The sequence below is a fragment of the Gorilla gorilla genome, chromosome 7 (assembly GCF_029281585.2).
Source record: "Gorilla gorilla gorilla isolate KB3781 chromosome 7, NHGRI_mGorGor1-v2.1_pri, whole genome shotgun sequence".
NCBI classification, from domain to species: domain Eukaryota; kingdom Metazoa; phylum Chordata; class Mammalia; order Primates; family Hominidae; genus Gorilla; species Gorilla gorilla.
This window is the reverse complement of record NC_073231.2, coordinates 123,679,460-123,706,288: the sequence shown is the minus strand read 5'-3', so window position 1 is coordinate 123,706,288 and position 26,829 is coordinate 123,679,460. Positions and strand designations below refer to the sequence as shown.

General features: G+C 39.9%; 1 protein-coding gene across 2 annotated transcripts in view; it reads left to right on the top strand.

Moving 5' to 3' along the window:
* EXT1 (exostosin glycosyltransferase 1) overlaps positions 1-26,829 on the top strand; it is a 314,157-nt gene that overhangs the window by 272,798 nt on the left and 14,530 nt on the right. For both annotated transcript variants that reach the window (XM_031013734.3, XM_063709448.1), the window contains 6 exons: positions 3,490-3,583; positions 5,141-5,248; positions 10,365-10,484; positions 18,091-18,223; positions 20,897-21,015; positions 22,166-22,261. In XM_031013734.3, coding sequence (XP_030869594.2) covers positions 3,490-3,583; positions 5,141-5,248; positions 10,365-10,484; positions 18,091-18,223; positions 20,897-21,015; positions 22,166-22,261 — 670 coding nt within the window. The remainder of the gene's footprint in view (positions 1-3,489; positions 3,584-5,140; positions 5,249-10,364; positions 10,485-18,090; positions 18,224-20,896; positions 21,016-22,165; positions 22,262-26,829) is intronic.

Genomic DNA, 26,829 nt, shown 5'->3' with positions numbered 1-26,829 from the left:
CTTTATGTATTCTAGATGAAAGTCCCTTATCATATATGATTGACAAATACGTTCTCCCTTTTTTTTTTTTTTTTTTTTTTGAGATGGAGTTTCGCTCTCGTTGCCCAGGCTGGAGTACAATGGCACTATCTTGGCTCACTGCAACCTCCACCTCCCAGTTCCAAGTGATTCTTCTTCCTCAGCCTCCCAAGTAGCTGAGATTACAGGCATGTGCTACCATGCCCAGCTAATTTTGTATTTTTAGTAGAGTTGAGGTTACACCATGTTGGCCAGACTGGTTTCAATCTCCTGACATCAGGTGATCTGCCTGCCTTGGCCTCCCAAAGTGCTGGGATTACAGGTGTGAACCACCATGCCCGGTGGTTCTCTCTTTCTGTAGGCTCTTTTTCACTTTCTTGATGGGACCTGGGGGGATGGAGAGCCCAGCCTTCCTGACTGCACTGCCCCAGAGTAAAGCTCCTGTAAGGCAGAGCTAGTAGGGGTTGTTCATGGAACAGGTCAGGGACCAGATGCCACAGACTCTCATGGTTCTTGCCAAGATTTGGTAGATTTTCTTGGATGACTGTTTCTCTGTTTGTCATTATCCCCTTAGGACAATTCTCAGAGACTTAAAATGTTTTTGTGATTGTTAGTAAATTGCTGTTTTGCTGGGGAGAGTGGCCACAGACTTCTTTGTGTTTCTTCTGGAAGGTGGGCCTTCTATAATCTCCTCTTGTAATGCAAATACTCCCAGGAGCTGTTTATATCTTAAATTCTCATCTCATCAGCATTTTCTCATTGTCAGGTGCTTCTTTGGTAGCTCCAGCAACTAGAGAAGACCTTCTCTGGACTCTATCTTTTGAAATGGGATAGTGTCTGAAACATAGTATTTCTTGAAAGAATGAATGAGTAAATGAGTGGATTTAAGCATCTACAAGGAGGTTGATGTGCAGTGTGAAAGAGCATCACAATGGACTGAGTAGGAGAGGATCAAGCACGTGGTCAAACTAGAACTGTTGTCTGCCCACTTGTGGGGCATCATTCTTCCTTCAGGTAGAACATGTTAGTAATTCATAGACTGACTGTCCAGAGAGTAGAAGAGAGAGGCTGGTTCACAGGCTGAGCATGCATAGAAATCTGAATGAAAATCATTGTTCTAAGGTATGAGTGTACATGTTCTGTATGAGCCTCTATGTGAATACACACATATGTTAGACATGCACTGCATACATATGAACAGATACGTATGTATATACATATACACACATATATGGGTATGGAATTGTGCACATATACATATACATATAATGGTATGGACACCTAAGCAGTGGGATATTCTCAAAGGACATTCCTCTTTCTTACCTAAAAATGATAAAATAAAGAGTAATCAAGTATTAAAACTGAATCTATAGTCATCTAGCCCAAGTAGTTCATTTTGCAGATGAGGAAAGAGATAGAAAATTCATGGGCTTTTTAAGTCTCACAGCTACCTAGTGGTTTCCTAACTCCTGCAAGGGTATTCTTCCCACAGCTCCTATTACCTATTATGTGAAGGAATACAAGCTTCGATCATGTCAATCTTACTTGCTATATCAGCAAATAGTCCTTCTAGGTAACCATTTAAGCAACCCACTATAACTGTCATTTGAATTTTTCCTATAAGTTTTCTGCCCTTCCTCTTCCTCCACATATTCCCTAAAGTAAATTCTGCAACTAGGAACTTTGAAACTTGTTACAATGCAGAACATTAATAGGATTTTACATTTTTAGTAGGCTAATGATGAGAATGTGGGACCTTCTGTGCTAGTCCCTCAGGGGTTTCTATTCTGGGTACTTATTAAACCTTGCTGTAGTCTGAAGTATATTCGACCTTTCTGTATTAAAAAAAAATCAGCTTATACTTTATGCATATATTTTTGTGAGAGTGTGTGTGTGTACATATTTCTCTGTGCTCCATCTATTAGGCAGAGATTAAAACATTATCAACATTTGAACTTGAAGATATTTGTCAACCATTTTCCTGTGTTTGGTGAGGATGAAGAAATCACTACCATCTAATTTATTATTTTTTTAATATTTAACTAAATTCAAGCCTTCTTAAAAATCTTTTTTACTTTGAAGTCTATTTTGCAATTTAATTAATGCAGCAAGGGTTTTAGAAAATTTTTACTCTCAATGGAGATAATCTTAATCCATTCACGGTGACCTTTTCTTGTGCAAATTAGTTGTACACGCTTGTTTAAGCAAATGGTCCTTTGCATGATGTCTCTTCTTAATGGCGGGTTTATAATTGAAAATTGGCTTACTCCCGTATGCCTAGTTTGTATGAGAATATAAAAATAGATGTGGACTTTAAAAATATAAATGTATATACCAATATACCCAAAAAGAAGAGAGAAGAATTCAGTGCCTTTAGGCTATGATTAAATTAGACTATTAGAGTCAGAAAATGGTGGTGACATATGCTACTGTCAAAGTCACACCTGTCTGCTCAGCATTGGAAGCTCTTGAAAAATGAGACTGATTTCATCTTGGCTCTAAGAATCGGGGCCTTTACAGGACACGAGCTATCTCTACTTTCCCAAGTTTTCTTAAACTCATAATGTACTTGAAACTGCCTATGTAGGAATGTGTTTGTGGTAATCACTTTAAAAGTGACAGTCCTAAACAAAATGAAATGCTTTTTATCTTTCTTAAACTTCACTGGCATAAAGAAACAGGTAACACTCATATTTTGTATGTTTTTTCGAAAAGCAAAAACAATGTAATATCATTAAATGGTATTTGAGTAAAATAAACTCATCTCTTCTGTAGACCAGTTTCCCGTACCCCCTCCTAGTTCAGGTTTTTCTTTTCTTTTCTTTTCTTGTTATTCTTTTTTTCCCTTTCTTAGGCTAGCATCCTTCTCTCTCACCTCCTCTTTCTCCTGTAAGTTATGTCAGCCATTCTTAAACAGGAATATTTTTCCTGGGTAAGTGAACGTTCTTGGTTAAGTGTAGACACTCCATCTTGAAAGAGAAGACAAATGTTGTTTTGTGCTTGTGATTGAGGTTTTCTGAATAGTTTTTAAAGCATGATTTTGAAGGGGTGGGGAACAGGAACAGTCTTAGTTTTGCTGAATGCCGTATTGTTAAAGGAGAAGGAGAAGCACCAGTAATTTTCTCTTCTTCTTTTTAAGACTATGGGGCAACATATTTTATCAAGACTCAAAAATCTGATTTTGGAAGCAAAGACTGGGCAAACCAAATTGTTGCCAGAACGATCAGACTTGTCTTTATATATACTGCTTGCAAAAGGGATCCTAATTGCTTTGTCCAACATGATGATTCATGTTTGCTCTTCATGCAGCAACCCAACCTCCTTCCTCAAAATGGAAAAGGGAGAGCTGCCTGCTGGTGGCTTTCCCGAGTTGCTTTGAATAAATTCATGCACATGGGCGCCCACCTATGGTCAATATCCCCACATTCGCAATGAGTCTTCATATGCTGTTTACTCCTCTTCTCTTTCTAGGTATGATTATCGGGAAATGCTGCACAATGCCACTTTCTGTCTGGTTCCTCGTGGTCGCAGGCTTGGGTCCTTCAGATTCCTGGAGGCTTTGCAGGTAAGAGGCCCTGGAGCCTTCCTAGAATAGGGCTGAGGACCGAAGCCAGATTAAGTGGGTTTAACATTATCACCTCTCCTGGGATAGCTAAAGAGAAGGTGTGGTTTCCCTTGAGGATCTGAAAATATTTTCAAGAAAATCTAAAACATTTTTGACAAGTGAGGGGTGGAGGGAGGATTTACTCAGTAATTTTAGATGTAAGAAATTAAATGGTGGATTCTTCTGGGTCATGTTTAGAAACAGAAGGCAAATCTGATTGCCAACTTGGCCTACCGGGCAGCCTAGCTGGACTCTAAAAAGCAGCCCTACACTTTCCCTTTATTTGTGGTACTCTCTAAAAGCAAAATTGTCTTTTCTGCCTGCATCTTCATTGTCTCTCAGTTCCTTTAAATTTTGAGAATGGTCCCCAGCATGGTAGTACTACTCAGATGATCCAGCTCTTCCAAGGCTCTGCAGTTCAGAGGTCCTGGCTCCAGCCCTGGAGCCTTTGTGGTGGGAGTTTCTCAGCTCATCAACCTCACTCTGCAGAAATGTCCTCTTGAGACAGTCATCCACATTTCCCACCTGGAAGTTGCAACCAGCCTTCTTTGATTGCAGAGAGAAAGCATGCCCTCAACCTCTCTCATCCTCCATTCCTTGACCCTTTTGCTACTATGTTCTTTCCTCCTCTTGCCCTGCACCATGCCTAAATCTGTGCTTTGGCTGCAGTGCCTCATAACTTCTTATCTCTGCCATCTTAGCTGCAAATCATTCTGTCATGCCCTCCAACAGAAGAGCTTCCTTCTCTGGAATGTCTTTTCCAAGTTGCTCTCTGTGTGTGTTCTGCATAGCATGCCATCACTAATGTTCTTGTAGCCTCCTGGGATGCTGCATAAAGAAAAATTGTTCTCTGATTTGGATTATGAGTTATTTGGAATCAGTATTTTGTCATTAACCTAGTGTTTCTTGGCTGTTTATTTCCTGGCACAGACCATAAATTGGTATGACTGTGGTTTAGATCACTCCACACTGAAAGGAACAAAGTTTTGGTTTAGGTGTTTGCAGAGCAAGGGAAATGTGAACACTCTATACTGGTTAAGTCCACGAACTGCTGCCTAGGAATGCTGAGCTTCATTCTGCTCTTTGTTGCTCATGACATTGGGGTAAACCACTTTGCACGTGGACTTGTGGGAGTTACATTGACCAGACTGTTTATATTCAAGGTTGGTTCTATACTCAGATTTTGTTGGTGCGAGCTTTTGTTACGTCAATAAAAACTTCTCCAGCAAGGCCAGTCGTCTCTATGGAAGTAAGGTCAGCCAAACCATGTACTAGAATAGAAATGGGGTTTTAGCATTCTAGGGCAAGACTTGCAAATATTAAAATCTAGTCTGGATACGTACAACCTTCGTGTGACTTGATAACTCATAAAAGCTTCCTTTCCTTCTGGCCTAGGCAGTCCAGGATTCATGCAGTGTCAAAAATGCCAGTCATTGAGTTTGTACTGATTTCACCTCTGATTGGAACAGCTTCTGCTGTCGCTTTCCTCACATTCACGAAGTCCCCTTTTTTGCTCAGGCTGCCTGCGTCCCTGTGATGCTCAGCAATGGGTGGGAGTTGCCATTCTCTGAAGTGATTAATTGGAACCAAGCTGCCGTCATAGGCGATGAGAGATTGTTATTACAGGTAAGGAAGGGGCTGTGGCCTTCAACACATCAGCAGATTATTGCTGCCCCCGTCCAAACTTTCAAAGAAGATGAATCCAAAAGGTCAGCTCTATAAAAGAAATTTTATCAGGAGAAAATTACCTGTGTCATGGTGAATATGAAGTCATTTAATATGACATTGTTCACTTTCCAGCAAAATCTCCCCAGGTTCCCAGAATATATTCTGAAAAGAAGTTGCAGGTAAAGAATGGGAGCTTTGATTTTCAAGAAGAAGTGGATCTCCACCCCTTTCAATAACCAGAATTTTTAGAAATATTACCAGAGAGTTTTTATTCTACCCTACTGTTTCATATTCTTTTCCTCTGTTTCTGCACTTGCCTTCAGATTAATTTTCAGAAAGAGAGAGGTCTCTAGGGCTTGTTCTTGTAATTAGTGTTATCATTCCTCAAATGATCCAGTCTGGGTGTCTGAGCGAGTGTTATCTTTAGGATGTATATTTAAATGAGCAGCCCCTAATAAAAGTTTGAACTGCTCAAGAGCTGCCAAGGGAGGGGGATACGATACTCATAGAAAAATCTGAGGGCAGGAATGATCATGTATTATTTTTTTTTAAATTGCTAAGGATTTCTAAAGCCCTTTGTATATTCATATTTTAGGATCAACACAAGTTGCCGTGCTCTTTTCTCCTAAAATTATAGAACTTTAATGTTTTTCTTTTATTGTGCCATACACTTTATCTTTGAATTACCACAAATATTTGTAGAATTTTTTTTAATGTCTTTGCCCTTTTAGTTTTTGGATATTCATTAAATTGAGTTTCTAAGTCTGTGTGTGTGTATGTGTATGTGTGTGTGTTTGTGTTTTTTGAGATGGAGTCTCACTCTGTCGCCCAGGCTGGAGTGCAGTGGTGTGATCTCTGCTCACTGCAACCTCTGCCTCCCAGGTTCAAGCGATTCTCCTGCCTCAGCCTCCCGAGTAGCTGGGAATACAGGTGCACACCACCACGCCTGGCTAATTTTTGTATTTATAGTAGAGATGGGATTTCACCATGTTGGTCATGCTGTTCTCGAACTCCTAACCTCAGGTGATTCACCCATCTCAGCCTCCCAAAGTGCTGGAATTACAGGTGTGAGCCACCACGCCTGGCCTCTTAAGTCTGTTGTTGATTCTCCTTCTGTGCTGCTGCCCAGTCTGCTAGCTGACTGCTGAAGTAATACAGCACTTTCCCTAAAATAACAAATGAACTAACTGTAACTGAGAGACCCATGGGTTAAGCAAACTAAAGTGACCACAGCTCCTGAAACATTACTTCTGTCTGGTACTCAGTTTGTGATCTCCATAGTCCCTATTATCTCAGAAACAAAGGAGGAATGTGACAGAATCTGTTTTTGGGGGAATAAGTTATTCTGCCCTGAATACAACTTAATTTCTTAGGTGTTCATTGAGAAAGGGGTCTGGAGTTTTTGTGAAAGGGCCACTTTTATGCCAATGATTTCCCGTTGTGATTCCTTAAGGAAAAGAAGTCCTTGCAGAAACACCGAGGAAGAGTTTTCCCCATGCAGAGATAGTGTATGCTAAAATCATTTATTCATGAAAAGCCAAACAAAAGTGATGCATGTTGTGCTTGTCCATGTAGTCTTTTTTCTTCCTTTTTCAAATGTTATTTTAAAAATAATACATGATCATTAAAAGAAATTTGAGAAATAAAGGGAATAAAAAACACCACCCATAATTTTCCTTTTATATACCAATGCTCCCATGAATTTGATGTGAACAAATTGAAAGTTTGTCTTTGGTATGGAGCGCATTTTAGGATACTTAATTGTGGTTGTGCAGTTTCTTTTTTTTTTTTCTTTTTTTTTTTTTGAGATGGAGTCTCGCTCTGTCACTCAAGCTGGAGTGCCATGGCATGATCTCAGCTCACTGCAACCTCCGCCTCCCGGGTTTAAGTGATTCTTCTGCCTCAGCCTCCCAAGTAGCTGGGATTACAAGTGCCTGCCACCACACTCAGCTAATTTTTGTATTTTTAGTAGAGATGGTGTTTCACCATGTTGGCCAGGCTGGTCTTGAACTCCTGACCTCGTGATCCACCTGCCTCAGCCTCCCAAAGTGCTGGGATTACAGGCGTAAGCCAGCGCGCCCAACCACTTGTCCAGTTTCTACCATTTCACCAAACTTGATGGGCATTTCACCTTCTGAAGCAACTTTTTGGCTTGACTCTAAAGATTTTGATTTTTGTCACCCCCACCCACCCAGACTTGCTGGTGTTTTTCACCTCTCATATTCAGTCTGTCTTTGCACAGCTGCCTCCATATTGAGCAGCAACTGTGTACTATCATTAACAATGGTTTTAAAGAGTTGGCACCCAGCCCAAATGTCTGCTCTGGGAAATGTTTTTTTGTTATGTTACAATTTTTCATTTCCTGTTTTAGAACAGCTGGGATGTTTTTATTTGCTTATATTCTTGTCATCATGTCACCAAGAGAGCTTAATGTGACTTTCTTGTATCTATTCTGGTGCATTCCATTTGTTTTGCTACCATACATGACCTTTTATTAAGACTTCGTTGAGCTCGGCAACTTCCAAAACAATCCAGCCAAATTGGAATTAATTTATCACTTTCCCATACCTGTCTCTCAGGACAAGCAGATTAATAACCAATAGCCAAATGCCATTAAAACTTGAAACTCTGTCTTTTCAATCAATTGGAGTTGTCTTCCAGAGCACTTTGCAGAGTGCTGTCAGACACTTGTATCATATCACAAGCCGGTAGAATACATTGCACTTGATGTAGTAAGATGAAGATGCATGTTATTTAAGAGAGGGGAACAGCATTGGTAGGTGAGTCTGTGATATTCCTTTTCTCCTTTCATAACCACAGCAGACTCAATTTTCTGGAGACTATATAGCGGTGATAGCTTTAGGCATTTTTCTTTTCTTTTCTTTTCTTTTTTTTTTTTTTTTAAGACAGTCTTGCTCTGTCACCCAGGCTGGACTGCAGCGGTGCAATCTCAGCTCATTGCAACTTCTGCCTCCCAGTTCAAGCAATTCTTCGGCCTCAGCCTTCCGAGTAGCTGGGCCTATAGGTGCGCACCACCATGCCCAGCTAATTTTCGTATTTTTAGTAGAGATGGGGTTTCACCATATTGGCCAGGCTGGTCTTGAACTCCTGAACTCGTGATCCGCCTGCCTCGGCCTCCCAAAGTGCTGGGATTACAGGCTGAGCCACCGCGCCCGGCCTTAGGCATTTTTCTAATAGACTGTTTCCTTGTGGCTACGATAAAACAGTGATGCCAACCTATATAACTCTTAGCAGTTACCTCTTGACATTTAGAAGAGGGTATGATTATGAAAATTGAACAGGATAATTTTTTTCTAATCTTTCTTTGGCCATCTAGGTAACTTTCTCAGTGAGTAACTAAAAATAAGTTTCCTTGCACTGATAAAGGTTCTATGATATAAATGATTTGTCTACCTTCTCAAAAAATGTTTTATTTCCATTTGACCTTGGGCTCTGATTACAGGCTAATGTTTGCCTGCCAGTATTTCTCCTTTACATGTTGCCTCTGTTTTTTCAGTGTTGCAAATCCAGTTATACACTTTGGGACACAGATTTAGTATCTGGTTTTGGACATTGTCAAACCAAGTGAGCTTTTCCTTCTGTTCTTACTGTGAAGCTGTTGTATTGCTCCTCCTAAGGGGAGTGCTGAATTAAAAAATGTGCTACCACTTCCTTCCCCTCCAATGGAAACTCTGTTACAGTCTTAGTCAAATGCCATGGGTAACTTTCCTATTAAAGCAGCTAACGGAGCATTTCTCCTTCTTGCTCAGACTCCCATATCTGTCAGATTAGTCATATGTTATGGAGGCAAGCATGCAGAAAGAGGTGAGCACAAAAGGGCAATTGCTAATCACAAGGAATCTTCCCTAAAGACTGTAGACTCCGTAAATGAAATAGACCTTGAACTGTAGGTGAAAATAGGGAACAAGCCCAGAAAACTTACCAGACTCAGGAAGTACATTTCAGAGCTCCAGACCCAAGTAGGTTCCCTTGCAAACATTAAGCAATTGATCCAACTTTTAATAGCATCACCCTGATACCAATAATGATAATAGTAGTGATGTTACATTAATTAAGTTTTCCATGTTTTAGGCACTGTGCTAAGCACTTATATAATCATCATTAAAACCTTAGTACTTTATCCCCACTTTATAAGTAAAGAAGTGGAGTCTTTGAGAAATCAGCTAACTCATTCAAGAAAGCACAGGTAGTAAATGCTACTAGAGGCAACACTCCTTCCTTGATCTTTCTGACTTCTGTGCCCCTGTGCCTAACCATTCAGTTATACTACCATTAAAAATAATGACGTCCCTGTGGTGGCTTCAGATGGTTATATTCACCACCTATTTCTTAATAACTACTATATAAAAGCCACTCTGCTAACCTGAAAATGCGTAGCAGGATAACAAGATATAGGTCCTTCCTTTAAAATTGTATACCCTGGAAGAGAGCAGTGATGGCTAATCATATATGAACAATTGAGAGATCCAGTTAGACTTTGGTAAAGGCTGAAGGCAGAAAGAGAGATATAGGGAGCAGAAAGGCTCAAAGGTGAGGTAGAAGGTATGTGCACATAAAAGTGACTGACCCTAGCTTCAGATGGGATGGGAAGGCTCATAGACATTCTCTAAAGAGTCCTTTTATAGATATTTTATGGTTCCTGGGGTGACCAATCATAGAAGTGCTTGGGAGATAAAGTCTTCTGGCCTTTCCCCAAGACCTATAGTTACTCCTCTATAAAATTTGGTTGTTCATGTGCAAGGTCAAGGATTTCTGGAAACAGCAATTGTGACTATAGACTAACCTAAGCAACTGATAAGGTGCTACTGAATCTTAGAGGTGAACTGTAACTTTCATACATCAAAGGCCATTGGGGTGGATTCCCAGTAAGTGCTCTTTGCAGCTGACACTTCTTAAGGTCATTTCAACTTAGGAGTTGATGATTTTTAGTAGATCTATATGCTAGAAGCCAAATGCTATGAAGAATAAAAGCCTAACCCAGTTGGGTTATTTTGATCAAGTGCATCTCTTTGTTTTACAGTTATAATTCCTATGTGTTCACCTTGTGTTACAGATTCCTTCTACAATCAGGTCTATTCATCAGGATAAAATCCTAGCACTTAGACAGCAGACACAATTCTTGTGGGAGGCTTATTTTTCTTCAGTTGAGAAGATTGTATTAACTACACTAGAGGTAAGTGAGACCACTTGGCTCTTGGGCTTGAATAATGGTCCTTTATACACTTCTCTCAGCCTTCGTTTTGCTATTAGGGATGTGTGGTTGGTCCAGTGGGGCAAAACCAGCTTCCTGTACTTGAATATATTGGTTAACCTCTTTTACCTGCTTTGCCATGGCCAAGAAAACGCTCTCATTCCTGACAAACTCCACAAAGGAAAACCTACATGGGGAGAAATTATACTTATTGACACAGAGATTGACTCTGTCTTACATCATTTCAGGGATATGTGGGTCATGACTGTCTTGTCATTTACACTCAATGGCATCCTTCGAAGACATACTTCTGGAGTTCATTTAGAAAAAAATATTTAATGGCTTGGCACAGTGGCTCACTCCTGTAATCTCAGCACTTTGGAAAGCTGAGGCAGGTGCATCACCTGAGATCAGGAGTTCAAGACCTGGCCAACATGGTGAAACCTCGTCTCTACTAAAAATACAAAAAATTAGCCAGGCATGGTGGCACACACTTGTAATCCCAGCTACTCGGGAGGCTGAGGCAGGAGAATATCTTGAACCTGGGAGGTGGAGGTTGCAGTCAGCTGAGATTGCGCCATTATACTCCAGCCTGGGCAACAAGAGCAAAACTCCACCTCAATAAAAAAAAAAAAAGAAAAAGAAAAATATATATAATGGCCAAGTAAGGGCAAATCCTCTACCATTCTAAAAATATGAGTAGTTTTCTGGGCCCCACAGTCCAATGGCATTGGGGGACAGCAGAATTCTCAAGACTTAGGCAAGCCAGCCAACCAGCATCAATGTGGCAAAGTTGTGTTAAGAGGAGAATCAGGATCATATCCATGTGGCACAGAAAGTGTTAAATTTGTGAAAGCAGAAAATCTTTTAGGCAGATGGGTGCCCATCCTCAAGTTGCTTTTTTTTTAAGGCAGGACGGAAAAAGAAAAAGGAAGCATGGAGATGATTAAAACCTTTGGAAACAGAGCAGATAGCATTGGCCTGAGGCTACACCAAAGTAGCACAAAGAGCTAGGAAAAGATTCAGGAAACTGCACACGCATGCATTACAGGCTTGAAGAAAGGAGAGCAGAGATGTTCGCTGAGGTGATTCTGAGGTGTCCCAAAATGAGGTGGGGGCATTGTGGCCTTCCTTTTGGAGAATTCACTCTGAAAGAGTGATGACTGCTCTAAAAGCTAATGTAATATGGAACCTACACTGAGAAGTCTGAGTAATACCAAGAAACTAAAGTCACCCTACTTGGTCCACATCGCTGTTTTCTTGCCATCCTGACTATCAGAGCCAGTGCTGTTCATGCTCCAGGCACACCAGGGCATTTATCCACCCCACGCTGAGCTTGGGCTCCTGCTCCCACCCTAGGGCGAGCTCTGGTCAGTGTCCTCTTAGGCATAGTGTGTATTTTTTTCATCCTGGAACTGGGTAAAACGGGCTGTTTAAGACCCAGGCCCATTCCCATGAAGGGGACAGGATCATAATGACTTCCAAGGGCTTCCTTCCTGCAAGCAAACTTTTATCCCTCCAAAAGCAGTCTCCTCAGTTAAAATCAATTGAGTTGTTACCTCTGTTCACAGTAGCTAATAGAGTTACCCTTTGCTTTTTTAATCCTGTCCTCCATCTAAGATCCTTCCTAGGCCCTTCTTAAAGAATGTTGAATGTTATTGTTTCTCCCTTTTTGGAGTGCAGAGTGCCTTTCTTTTTTTTTTTAGACAGGATCTCACTCTGTCACCAGGCTGGAATGACCTTAAGCAATCCTCCCACCTCAGTCTTCTGAGTAGCTGGGACCATGGGTGCGAGCTACTGTGCCTGGCTAATTTTTTATTTTTTGTGGAAACAAGGTCTCGTTATGTTGCCCAGAGTGGTCTTGAACTCCTGGCTCAGGCAGTCCTCCTGCCTCGACTACCCAGATTGGTGGGATTAAAGGAGTTATTGTTAAAGAAGTATACATTCATTTTAGAAACTAATAGAAAACACTTAAAGCATAAAATATACAATAATTCATTCATGTAAAACCACTATTGATATATATATCCCTACAAACATATATATTCATTTTTATATGTAAATTTAAAATTTGTTGTACTTTTAATTTTAAAAAGGAGTCTTTATATACTTGCATTATAACCTGTTTTTCTGCTTAATAATGTTAATATTTTCTCATGTTATTACATTTTTTCTCCAATTAATGACTATATGATGTTCCATTTATGATATCATCTAATTATTAAATTAATCGCCAATTTGGGTAGATTCCAGTTGTTTCTGGCTTTTTTTCTTTATGTACATCATTGCAGTAAATCATCTCAAGGTCAAATTATTGTGCAGATTCAATATTACTTCCTTAGGATAAATTCCTTGAATTTGAAGTCTGTTTCAAATAATATGCCAAATGTTAAGATTTTTTTTTTTTTTTTTGAGACAGAGTCTCACCCTGTACCCCAGGCTGGAGTACAGTGGCACCATCTCAGCTCACTGCAACCTCCACCTCCCAGGTTCAAGCATTTCTGAGGCCTCAGCCTCCCAAGTAGCTAGGATTACAAGCATGCGCCATGGAGATGGGGTTTCACCATGTTGGCCAGGCTGCTCTCCAACCCCTGACCTCAAGTGATCTGCCTGCCTCGGCCTCCCAAAGTGCTGGGATTACAGGCATGAGCCACCATGCCCAGCCCCAATACATTTCTTTCTTCAGTGTTTTCTCATGACGTTTTTATGTATCTTTGGGTTGTTTCTGGCCTTTCAATTCTATCCTATTAGTTGTTTACCTCTAATACACCCAGAGCACGTTCTAGTGTTTTAATTTTTTTTACTCTATTATGCATCCTATTGTGAACTTCTATTTACTTAAACCAATATGCCATTATTTACTATTAATGTTCTTTTTATTTATTTTTTATAGATAACTATATCTTTATCTAAGCAATGACTTTCTACATGTATCTTAAACTACATCTCTATTTCTTTAGGATGGAATCCCTGAAGTGATTTTAATGAGCCAAAGAGCCTAGGCATTTCTAAGGCTTATAATATATTTTGCCGAATTATTATCCAAAAACATTATATCCACCTAGAATCTCACAAGCTGTCTGGGCGTGACTCTCTTTTGCTGTGCTCTTGTCAGTCTTACAGATCCATAATTAAAACACACACATCTATCACTTTGCTGATTTGCCAGATGAAAGATGGTATCTCATTAATTACATGTCTTTTGCATATGGTTTATTGCATGAATATGGTCTCTCACCTATTAAGTTAGCAGTTCTCAATTTTTCTATTGTAACAGTTGAATGTCTTACATTCATCAGAATAGGATCAAAATAAGATCAAGCTGTTTTCATCTCTGAACCTGAAAAGGCCTTTTCCCCTTTGTATTTAAACCATGTATTATTATTTTTTTTTTTAGCAACACAGTTTTGGGTTTTTTTTAAACAGTAAAAACCATACACTTCATTTGAATTTATAGCAACTGTCAAATCTCTTTATATAGTTCCAGGATTGGATCGTAACAGTTTGACCTCTCAACCAAGTTGCATGACAGGTACTACCCAGTTTTCCAAAATACTTCATAACTCAGATTACCCCAGAATTCAACATAATCAAAAAATCAGGGGAAATAGAAGAAAATGCCATCCACAGATACAAATAACACAGCAAATGTGTTTATAAGAACAATTTAAGTATCACATATCAAAGATGTGAACTTGGCTTAGAACTTAGATAATATACTTCATTTAGTCACTGCTGGAGCTACTAAGGCATGAGAATAATTCATAGTTACTCACAGTTACAGCATAGACTTGAAGATCCTGGGCTAAGGATGTTCTGTACTCAGACTCTAGGTCTTTCTCCTTGCTTGCTATATTCTAAGCCATGGGAATGGGATTATGGGGTCTTCAGAAATTATGAGCCCTAGAGTTGTAGGTAGAGTGCTTAGACTCAGTTGAAAACAGGACATCTCATTTTCTCTTCAATGCCAGGGTCAAGTTGTTAGTACGTTTCATTGTACAGAACTCTGTCTAGGATTCTTTTAGTTTTTCCAGTTTGATTGAAATTCTCTAATACTGCATCTTGGTAATAAGGAGCTATTTAATCAAACTAGGCTCTGTAGAGCTCAGTATTTTTGTGAAAATTGAGAAGTAACAATGAGGACAATGATAAAACACTGCAAAAACAGTGCTCCTTCATGGATTCCATTATTTGTCAGAATATTGCACAATAACCTGCACTAAGGATTGAATCATTGGAGCTTAGTCATAATCAAGATGAGTGAAAGAAAGTGCCTGAGATTATGATAATATATGAAAAGAGCCAGTGGTAGCTAGGAAGGTATATAGTTAATGGAGTTTTAATGAAGTATGCTTCATTTTCCTCCTCAGTTATCTAACCATGCACATCCGAACCATAGTATTGCTGATGCTATCATACAATGATATTTAAAAATCAATGGGATAATGGAAATAGACAATTGATCTGGCTTCAAGTGAGGTGGCATCGTGTATGTTAGGCTACAGTGCTCTGGTTAAAAGATGAAGGGCTACATAGAATGACTTTAACCTGTAACCAATTGTCCATTATTTGGAAAACAGAGGATACATAAAAAGTAAAATAAGGAGCCTGTCATTCTTCCCTTTGAATTCACATCAATTAGAAATATTGTCCTTATTGAGGGGGCCATCTAGGACCATAACAAAAAGTCTTGTATTATCTGTTTGTGTATGTGTGTGTGTATTGATTTTGTTTATAGCCAAAGAAGCATGCAACCTCTAATGTGATGTCTTCTTCCACCACAATAAAGAGTAAGCACTAAGTGCCATGAAAAGATTCTGGGAGCTATCCAGGGTAGTGATAGGAAGAATTGCAGAGGGAAAAAAAATGATCTTTCTATATGGTGAAATGAAATCCATATTTCTTTATGCTTTTAGAAGGCAAGTTGATATAAACCTTTTAGAAAGACACTTGGCAATACTAATGAATAGCCTTAAAAGTATTTATACCCTTTGACAAGGTCCTACAGAATCAATTCTGGTCTGAACGGTGGCTCACACCTGTAGTCCCAACACTTTGGGAGGCCGGGGAGAAAGGATTGCTTGAGCTCAGGAGTTTGAGACCAGCCTGAGCAACATAATGAGACCTTATCTCTACAAAAAATAAAAATAAAAAATTAGCTGGGTGTGGTGACCCTCTCCTGTGGTCCCAGCTACTCAGGAGGCTGAGGCGGGAGTATCCTTTGAGCCCAGGAGTTTGAGGCTGCACAGAGCCGTGACCACACCACTGCACTCCAGCCTGCATAACTGAATGAGACCCTGTCTCAAAAACAAAAAAAAAAAAAAAAAAAAGAAAAAGAAGAAGAAGAAGAATCAATCCTAAATGTGGAAAATTTTATTCGTAAATATGTTCATTGCTTTGCATGGAAAAAATTGCTAAACGGGTCATTAAGAATAATGAATCATGAATACTATTAATATGGAAAAATAGCTGTAATATGTAATATCTATACTACTTACCACTATGTAATAAATGGAAAAACCAATGCCTAGAAAACGAACACAGGAGTGAGTTTCTTTTTAAAGGCAAACATCAAGCCTTAAGTATAACAACTTAGGCAGCTATTCTTAAATTCTGAGACGTTGTTATAATTAATGTGGTATCTTATTGTTTTATTACAAATGAGGAAAATAATACACAAAGGTGGCAAATTGCTTGACCCAGGTTAAATTCAACATTTGCTACTGCTTTCGTACCTGTCCTATGTCTTTCTGTCAGGATCCGTTGGAAGACAGTATAAAATGCTTGTTGTTATTTCAGAAGAGTGCTATATCTTATTATCATATCTTTGAATTTTAAAAGATAACAATGTTGTGATGCCGAACCAAAAAGATAGTCTATGACAATGACAAGCATACCATCCAAAGACCTGATGTGAATGATGACCCATTTTGTGACAGCTGTGAGTTCCATGATATTTGTCTGTAGGTTCGATTTATAATGCTGTCTATTGTCAATTTATTTTCTATCTTGATATCCAAACTTATTTAAGTGACCACATCCTAAAAGGTACATAAATTTGAAAAGAAAAAACAAAAAAAGGAGGATCTAAAGAGAAACTATAAAAAGGAAATAAATAGACAGTACGTTTGGAAAGTCAAATAATAAAAAACAGGAATAAATGTTGTACAAAGTGAAATTGCTAACCATGTAAAAAGTCCTTCACAACTATGACAATTTTCTCATAATTAATGCCAAGACAACAGCATTTTAACATATCCCTGTTGTACCACAGAAAGTAAAAATAAATATTTTCACTAGGTTCCTAAAGTCTCCACCAAATTAGAAACCTCTATCCAGCCATATAAAATTAGCAGTTTTGATCTGGGTGAAAGATAAGATGCAGAAATCATTGAACTAAGATATTTGAGTTCTTTTGAATTTCCTTCTTGCTTCCTTCCTTCTCTGTCATTAGGAAAATAAAACATAAGATTTGCAAAGATAAATGTAGCCCACTTTATTACTTTATCTAGTCACCATGTGGAATGAGATGAGGGTGTTAATAACCTTAGCAAATAATAAAACTCCATTTAAAATAGTCTGTACTTAAAATCACATTGCATTAAATGGAGACCTGGAAAATGGTGATTTGGGTCTTAAATCTCTTAAAACTTACGGCAGGATTTTTTCTTTTTTTTTTTAATGTAAAAAAATTGCTGAAAACATAAAATTCTGTACCAAGTTAATTATTTGCCAAATCATATTCTAATGAGTGGATGGTATAATTGTAAGAGTTTGAAAGTCACAGAGAGAAAGCTATAAAGTGGACTAATCACATTCAACTGACAAATGATTCGGGATGGGAGGATGTTTGACTCTAAATGTAGAATTTAATGATCTGCAAGGTCCCAAAGTCCAAAGAAACTAATGAACTAGCTTGGCTATTATTAGTCTTCATATGCCATGGTTCTTGTCCTATTATGTAGGATGTTTTAAGCAATTGTTAACTCACTACTTTTCAAGATGAAATATAGAAAAACTTCAGTAACCAGCACCCAAAGTCCTCCAATTGACTTTGAAAGGAAAATGAAATATGACAAGCATACACATCTACCTCTTGAATTAAAGGAACAGCTGAAAACCTCAATAGCTTCTAGAATGTGTCATGTCTTGAATATGCTTTCCGTTCAGCATCTACAGGTCTACATTGACCTCGCTTGTTCGCTGAGAACAGATCTTCTTGATAGGGGCCTGGAACCTATCTTAGTTCTTAGAAGTTTAACCATCAGGGAAATACTAACTGCTCCACACAGTCTATTTTGGAATGAGCATGGACTCATTATTATACAAAGACAAGATAGAATTTATGGTTTAACTGAAGTTTAATTAGGAAATTTGATTGGCTATAATTCATCTGTTTCTCTCACTCTTTTTCATTGCTCCATTACTCTCTCTGTCCTGCAGACATTTTTATCCGGAGAATTAAAGTGGGAGGGAGGGTAGAGTCACTACTCTGACTGCCACCATCTTTCGAATTTGGATTGAGCATCATCCTTTCCAAATATCATCAGGATCTCATCCTCACTGTGTGCTATGTTTTATTTTCTAGATTATTCAGGACAGAATATTCAAGCACATATCACGTAACAGTTTAATATGGAACAAACATCCTGGAGGATTGTTCGTACTACCACAGTATTCATCTTATCTGGGAGATTTTCCTTACTACTATGCTAATTTAGGTAAGTGAATTTCCTCTAGGGAGTTGCCCTTGTTTACCCTGAAGATGTCATACAGAACTAAAGGCCTTTATTCTTCTACTCTAATGGGGTCCATCTAACACCCTGCATTGAAGATTGCTTTTTCTAGAGCCTTGTTATAAGTGACATATCAAGTTCAAAAACAGAGCAGAGCATTGCAAAATGGAAAAAAAGAAAAACTTCTTATCTGTGCAGCTCTACTTCATATTTAGTAGAGTTATTTCTTTTTGAGAAATAGGCTCCCCAAATTATGGATCATTTTGAACATGGCAATGGGTTAGCTATCATTTTAAGCCTCATCATAAATGGAGTTAGGAGAGCTCTCCCCAATTTTTTTTTTTTTCACAATCCCAATATCTCTATTCCATACCAAAGAAAAACTGAATAAGAGGAAAGGAGAAATAACTAAGAATGTGTGACAAGCACAAATTTATTCATTTTTCCAAGGTTTATTATGCTCTTTTTATGTGCTATGCTAATGTATTGCTGGGTACTAGAAATAAAAAGTCAAATAAGATACAATCTGCTTTCAAGCGGTTTTCAGTCTAATCACAGTAGGGAAAAGGGAATGGCGGAGGGATAAATCTCTACCACCAGCTACTGTTATTGCCTTAGACATTTATGTATTTGGAGCCCCAGTTGCTCTCATGTTAGAAACATCATGAACATTTCCCATCAGTTACAGTTCTAAACTTGAGAAAGCCTAGGACAGGAAAGCATCTTCCAAGCTGATACAGCAAAAAGATAAGATTTTCCATTCAGTGCCGTTGTTCTCCATAACACCCTCACCCTTTTAAGTTGTACATGTTTAGTTTGAAACTGATGAGATGAAACCTAAAGAAATTCATGGCCTGAAGCGTCAACCAGTGACAAAGCACCTTTTAATCCAAACCAAACCTGTTATGGGAACCATCTCTAATTCAGTATATTGTTGACATTTGGGTAACAGAATTTAGAAATTGTCAGATTAAGGCACTGGTTGACAAGAATTTCTGTATATTTCTTGTACAATATTTAGATCTTCCTTTGGAGTTAGCACATTAGAGGTGTATAAATGATGCTTCTTAAACTATTGCAGGAAAATTTAAAGGCAATGACTTGTCGTTCCTCTTTAAAAGGCAATCCCTCAATCACGCATATTCTTCTTACTTGGCAAAACTTTGGATATGTATCTAGATATTGGGAAGATTAACTTCTTTCTAACATACAATTAAAGTGCTACTGGATGATATAATTTTCTCTACAAAACCTTTCTATAATCCTGTAATACACATATAGTCTGATTCTAGCCTTTATCCCATCAGTATCAAAGCGTAACTTGAATGTCCCTGCACTGTGTTGCTCGCAGTCAAGCCACTAAAGTGCCAAATTAGTGGGTCTAAGCTAATGAAGTTTTAAAAGGCTCTTAACCTGTCTCTAATTTCTTAGTGAGTTCTTATGGGAAAACTCCTTGGGGGGAAGCCATCTCACTTCTGTCTCTTTGGTGACAGTGGTTGTTTTGCATATCTATGATCCTTTTTAACCTAGGGCTTCAGAGCTCACAACTGGCAAAAGTCTGCCTCACATACTTTTTTTCTCAGCTATATCACTGCTACACGAAGAAGAGATTCTGGGAATATGGAGACTTCTTCTCCAAAATAATAATGTTGGTGAGGGTGATGATAATGGTAGCTGCTGACATATATTGAGTACTTGTCATTTGTTAAGTCCTGTTCTAAGTGCTTTGTATGCATTAAGTTTTTTTTTTTTTCTAAGACGGAGTCTTGCTATGTTGCCCAGGCTGGAGTGCAGTGGCACCATCGGCACCATCTTGGCTCACTGCAACCTCTGTCTTTAGAGTTCAAGCAATTCTCCTGCTTCAGCCTCCCGAGTAACTGGGACTATAGGCAAATGCCACCATGCCCAGCTAATTTTTGTATTTTTAGTAGTGACGGAATTTCACCATGTTGGCCAGGCCGGTCTTGAACTGCTGGTCTCAAGTGATCTGCCCGCCTCAGCCTCCCAAATTGCTGGGATCACAAGTGTGAGCCACCGTGCCCAGGCAAACTTACTGAATTTTCAAGATAACCCCATATTTGGCACTGTTACTATCAGGTCTGTTTCCCAGCTGTGGAAACACAGAGGGTTAAGTAATCTTTCCAAGGTCCCCCCACCAGTAAGTGGTAGATCTGGGATTCAGACCTAGACAGTCAGGCCCTGGATGCTCTTCCTTTCACCTTTTTTCCCACTAGCTAGTTATTTGAAATACTATTAGTCAGGTAGAACACTTTCATTACATAATTAAAAATCAGACACATGCAAATACCGTGGGAGAGACAGCACATGAAGGGTGGTGAGTGTTGTGTGTATTTAGACACTGGGTACCTAAAAAGCCAAAGGGACATCACAGAAACATCACCAAGAGGGGCAAAGGATGTCAAAGCAAGAACCTAGAGGTGGACATTGATCTGGAATTTATTGAGGTCTCTAGACTCAGGCAGTAGCTAACCAGCAGCTTTTCATCTTGTTTCTGTCCTGTCAGGACATAAGAAGCAAAGGAGAAATCATCCAGGAGGGAACATTTGCTCCAGCATGAGGCAGCGGAGCAAGGAGGAGTAATTTTCTAAGTCTTGTTTTCCAGCGCTTCATTAGGCTCTACTCTCCTTTTTATTTCAGATTTAAAGCCCCCCTCCAAATTCACTGCAGTCATCCATGCAGTGACCCCCCTGGTCTCTCAGTCCCAGCCAGTGTTGAAGCTTCTCGTGGCTGCAGCCAAGTCCCAGTACTGTGCCCAGGTGAGTGGGAAGTTGACAGAGAAGCCCCTGCCTGCTCCAGCTCCAGACCAGAGACTCCTTCCTCCTTACCTGTTATCCGCCGGGCTCCCCGGGCTCCCCGGGACTCCTCTAACATCATACCCTGCTACTCCCTTTCATTCGTCCTGCCTCGTTACACCCTTTTCATCCACTTAGAAATTCTTGGAAGTGAAATCTGGCACAGGGAAGGGATGGGTTACAGAGAGACCTTAGCACTGGTATAGAGTTAAAAAGTATATATACATACACCAACATAGTCTCTAAAGAAGATACAAGCACATGATTTTGTTTTTAAATGTCAGAATGATAAAGTAACATCCAAAAAGCCTCTGGGAGGACCCAGACAACTAAGCTTCAATAGAAGAAGCAGACTTGTTGGTGTCATGAAGCGTCAACTTTTCTTTTCATAGCAACTATGACTAATTATAAAATTGGGAGCAGACGATTATGCCTATGGTAACAATATTTTCCAAATCAGTGTTCCTCCCATATTGAACGGTGGTTTTTCTGATTTGTGAATTAGTTTATACAAGAAGGTTTACAAACAAGGAAAGAATTCAATAAGGAAGTGTGCATTTTTGAACTAAATGCCTTTATTGGAAATTATAAAGTCACATAAAATCAGCAACCATTCTAGAGCATGCAAAACATGAGCTCATCTTAGTTCTAGCTTGAATTTTTTTATTTCTCCCACATTGCCTGGTGTAGTGCAAGTTCAGAGCAGATGTTCAGATGCTCAGTATACATTTTTATTTAATTTGATCAGAGTTGTTATCTCACACACCATCATAAGATATCAGAATTTAGGAAACCACTTTATTAAGCTCCAGCCACCGAAATTCTTTTTCCTGCAGCTTTCCCCTATTCCTGGACACAGTTGGTTTTGTTTGTTTGTTTGTTTGTTTGTTTATTTGTTTGCTCTTTCTGTCCTCTCTCCAGTTGTTGGGGTGATAATGTTCTGAGGTTGTGTGGGAATGGACTCACTTTAAAACTCAGTTTTGATGTCTGCCGTTTTGTCTTGCTGAGATTTCCAGCTCCTCTTTCTCTTTCTGTCTCTGAGAAGAGGCTTTGGGTTGGAGGCGTACATAAATACATCCTACCCCAGCCATCTAATGAGCCCCATCCCTTTCAGATCATAGTTCTATGGAATTGTGACAAGCCCCTACCAGCCAAACACCGCTGGCCTGCCACTGCTGTGCCTGTCATCGTCATTGAAGGAGAGAGCAAGGTAAGACTTGAAGGGGACCTATATGTGGAACCACTGTGGAGCCTTGGTTTCTCCATGGGGCACTTTGGGTCTTGGCCCTAGATATCTTCTCCCTGTTCCTGGATTATTTTTTCTAAAACTGTACTTTTCTCAGAATATTCTCAGCTTTGACCGCAATAGGCTTTCAAATCAGGGAAACCTGGGTCTTGATACCAACTCTTTTATAGCTTTGTGACCTTGTGTGTATACTTAACTTCTATGAGCCTCAGTTTCCTCATCTACAAAGTGGAAACAATAATACATACCTTGTAGGGTTGCTGTTAGGATTAAATAAAGTCAGGAGCTGGCAATAGTTATCTTTCTGTAAATGACAAGGATGAAGATAAAGCTGATGGTGGTGGTGATGGTTTGCTTGGCTGATTAATCTGAATGAGCTATGTCTATCAGAATGGTGTTTCTTTCTCCCATTCACTTTAAAAAGGACATTTTCACCTTAATTTTGTTTGGCATCTGCCTGTAAAGATTCTCATGAGTGCTGCATAGCTGGCCTCTCTTCTGTTCTCCAGTTCACTTTGCCTAGAGCTAAACTATCTTTCTGATCATCTCCCGGCCTTTTTCTCCATTTGCTAGTGCTTCCAATTAACATTTGAGGCCATGTATAACCTGGCCCTAGCCAGCCTTCCAATCTTTTCTCTCATTGCTTTCCCCTACAGACCCTGCCCCCTACTACATTTGATCATTTATAATTAGCTGAATTGCGCTGTGTCTCTTCCTACCTCTAATTTTGACTTTGCCATTTGTAAGTCTTGACCACCCCTCAACTCATCATCTCTGCTTGTCAACATTCCCATATATTCTTTAAGCCCCCGTTTGCATGCTACCTCCTCCTTGAAATTTCTTCTACTGAAGAGCAGCTAGCTCTTTTTTCTGTAGCTTATGCTTGTTGCTTATAGATCTTACGCATTGTGAAGGAAATAGTCACTACTAAATGAAATTGAGATTGGTGAAGCAGTGCCATCTAAAAAACTTTCCTCGTCAGTCCCCAAGGGGTCAGGTCATAAGAGAGTGGCTCACACCTTTGAGCCAGAATGACAAAATCAGTTTATTAGGCTGAACCATTTGATATCATCATCGACTCACCAAAAGTGGCAATTTCATATGGTTTGACATAATGCAATTGTAACTGTCACAAGGACAAGATGATCAGTGCATTATCTATTCAGTTCCATTTATGAGTGCCTACTGTGTGTTGAGCTCCGTGTAACAGGCTTGGAACACAGTGGGGAATGTGACAAATACAGCCATGGCTCTCATAAGGCTGGAGTCAAACAACCTGTTTGTTAGAGAGCTGCTTGGTAAGCATTTAATGAGAAAAGGTGGATGTTGGAATAATCACATGCCTCTCTCACAAATCAATCTCACCATAAGCACAGTTTCATGCAGGCCCTTATATCCATCCCCCCAATAGAATAGCCCATCATAGGAACGGCAGTGTTCCAATTCAAATGCTTGAAGCCGTGAACAGTGCTCAGAGGCAGGCAGTTAATGTTGAACTTTGGGATTCTTTGTTTTGTATGCTTCCATGGGTCAAGGAGACCAGCTCTGCTTCTGGTGGATAATGTCTTTCTTTGGATATGTCAGGATATTCAGACACAATCCAGTCTGTCTGGGAGCCATTCTGATTTCTTTAGGTAGTATAGCATTTTCATGCTCTGACTCACTGATTGATTTTATATTTTCATTCTCAGTGAAAAGAAACTCCCCGTTTCTTTATTTATAAAATGGTGGTGATAATAATAGTACCTTTCTCGTGGGCTTTATCAGATGTCTCTTACAAGATGCCTCGGATCCTCCCAGCTGCATCTATATTCAGGCCCCTGGCATTTGTTCAGTCCTTGCCTCCACCTTGGGCACTGAATCCAGTGGGCTGGGTGCTTCCTATGTCTTTTCCCTGACTCTCAGTGCCCTGAGATTGCACCTCAGAGTGAAGCGTTTGCACTTAAGTCTTGCTTCAGGCTCAGTATTGTAGAAAACGTGGGCTATGACATGGGCCCATTTTGAGGGTTAAATAAGATCATTCCATATCAGGTGCTTAGTCCTATGCATATTATACATGCACCAAGGGTTCAATAAATGTTAGCTCCTCTTCTGGGAGGCATCATAACCTTATGATTTGTATTATGGGCTCTAATGTCAAAATTACTTTTGTGTGACTTAAAGCAAGTTGCTAATCCTCTGTGTCTCGATGACCCCTTTCAATAAAAGGAAAGAGTCATAATATGTAACTAATAAGGTAGCCAAAAAGATCAGATTATATGAGATACATAAATAAATGTACTGAGAAGTGTGGGCGCACTGTGGATACTCAATAAATCTTAACTATTATTGTGTTTTATATAATTATTTGTGTACATTTCTTATGTACCCCCCTCCCCGCCCCACACACACACACTGCAAGACAGTAAACTTCTTGAGTCTTGGTCATTTCCTAGGCATGTTTGTTAATTTTTTTTTTCTCTGAGGCAGAGTTTCGCTCTTGTTGCCTGTCCAGGCTGAAGTGCAATGGCGTGATATCGGCTCACTGCAACCTCCGCCTCCTGGGTTCAAGCGATTCTCCTGCCTCAGCCTCCTCAGTAGCTGGAACTACAGGCATGCGCCACCAAGCCTGGCTAATTTTGTGTTTTTGGTAGAGAGGGGGTTTCTCCATGTTAGTCAGGCTGGTCTCGAACTCCCAAACTCAGGTGATCCACCGCCTCGGCCTCCCAAAGTGCTGGGGTTACAGGCGGGAGCCACTGTGCCTGGCCAACATGTTTGTTCGTTTTAAAGGAGTTGGGCTTTCACATGGTAGCTAAATCTTTCTTAAATGAACTAACAAGGAAAACCCAGTTCACTCAGGTTTAACTTTGTAAATACGTTGGTTTCTCTCATGCTAATCCATTTAAGAAGGTCGCTGAGGCAACGTGTTTGAAAAAAGCCTCTCATTTCTGCATGAGAATTCGAAAATGGATGGCTTATGGACTTTTTACTTCTGTTGATGAAACAGGTTCAGAAAAAAAGGAAACAGATCTTTTTAAGACCTGTGGTTGGGCAGATCATGAGGAAGAAGCCCTACATCTTCCTCATTCTCCATTTTAAAATCTCTATCTCCATGAATTTAGAAGCAATATGTTTGCTGCTTTGGCTGAAAAATTCTGTTTTGAATTTATAGGCGTTGTCTTTGCAGTTTTCCCCTGTGGGCTTAACAAGGGAAAGGTCAGGGCAGTGCTAAGCTGGCAGCTAATGGTTTCTGCGTTAGTCAGTGGACATGTAAACAGTATCAGGAGGATTGCTTCAGGCTGAGAATTCTGAGCACTGTGTCTATGAGGTTGCTGATCACTTTGTGTTTTATTTCAAAAGCCTGAGAAAGAAAACAACAACAAAAAACTTGACCCAGTTGACACATGTGTAGGAGCAACCCCTGAAGCCATGTGTGCTACAGCTATGTCCCTTGAGCTCTCGGAGATGAGTTAGAGTGGCCACTGTCCATGCATTAAAGTCCTAGGTGCTCTGGTAGCTTCGCCAGCAAAGAAACTGAGTTTGAGATGAGGCCTGCAGATGAGCTGGCTCCTAGGGGTACTCAGATCTGGGGAGACTGCAGCTCTGGCAGCTGGCTAGGTACCTCCCTTTTCCTCTTTCCCTTTGTCTGCAGTGTTAAGTTGCTTCTTTCCCTGGCCTTTGTCTCTTCAAAGTTGATGGCAGGTGTGAATTCAGAGAGGATGTCATCATCCTTACTATAACTTCTGGAAGAAGGTGGTGAGCATATGATTGGCATATGTGTTCCTAAATTCACTTTTGAGGTCCTTTCCATTCAGATACAGCCCGGTGGCCAAGGTGCTCTATAGAGTCACACCATCTGGGGGAAAATCCTGGGTCTGTTTTGGGCAAGATACTTAACCTGTGTATCTCAGTTTCCCTCCCTGTAAAATGGGGTTGTTATAAAGATGAAACACGATATATATGAAGGACTTGGAACATATCCTGGCACACAGTAAATGTTCCAAAAATGTTATTCTTATGGTGTCAGCATTCTTATGGTTAGTTCCTCTATGGTACATTCAACACAAAGGTTTAAGTTGTGACTATCACAGGGTAACCTCTCCACCCTCAATTTTTCCAACCGATGCCATAATCTCCAAAGCCCCCACCACACACACACACACACACCACTGTGTGTGCACACGTAGTCCACCTTTCCTTATTCCAGAACTGCCCAAACTTTATGCATACACCACCTTCACAATTTTTCTAAATCCATGGATCATATGTGCTATTATTTAATATTTTTTCTTCTCCTTCTCCTTCTCCTCCTCCTCCTCCTCCTTCTCCTCCTTCTCCTCCTCCTCCTCCTTCTTCTTTCTTCTCCTCCTTCCTCCTTCTTCTTTCTTCTTCTTCTCTTTTTTTTTTTTTTTTTGAGACAGAGTCTCACTCTGTCACCCAGGCTAGAATGCTGTGGCACCATCTCAGCTCACTGTAACCTCTGCCTCCCGGGTTCAAGTGATTCTCCTGCCTCAGCCTCCCAAGTAGCTAGGACCACAGGCATGCACCACCAC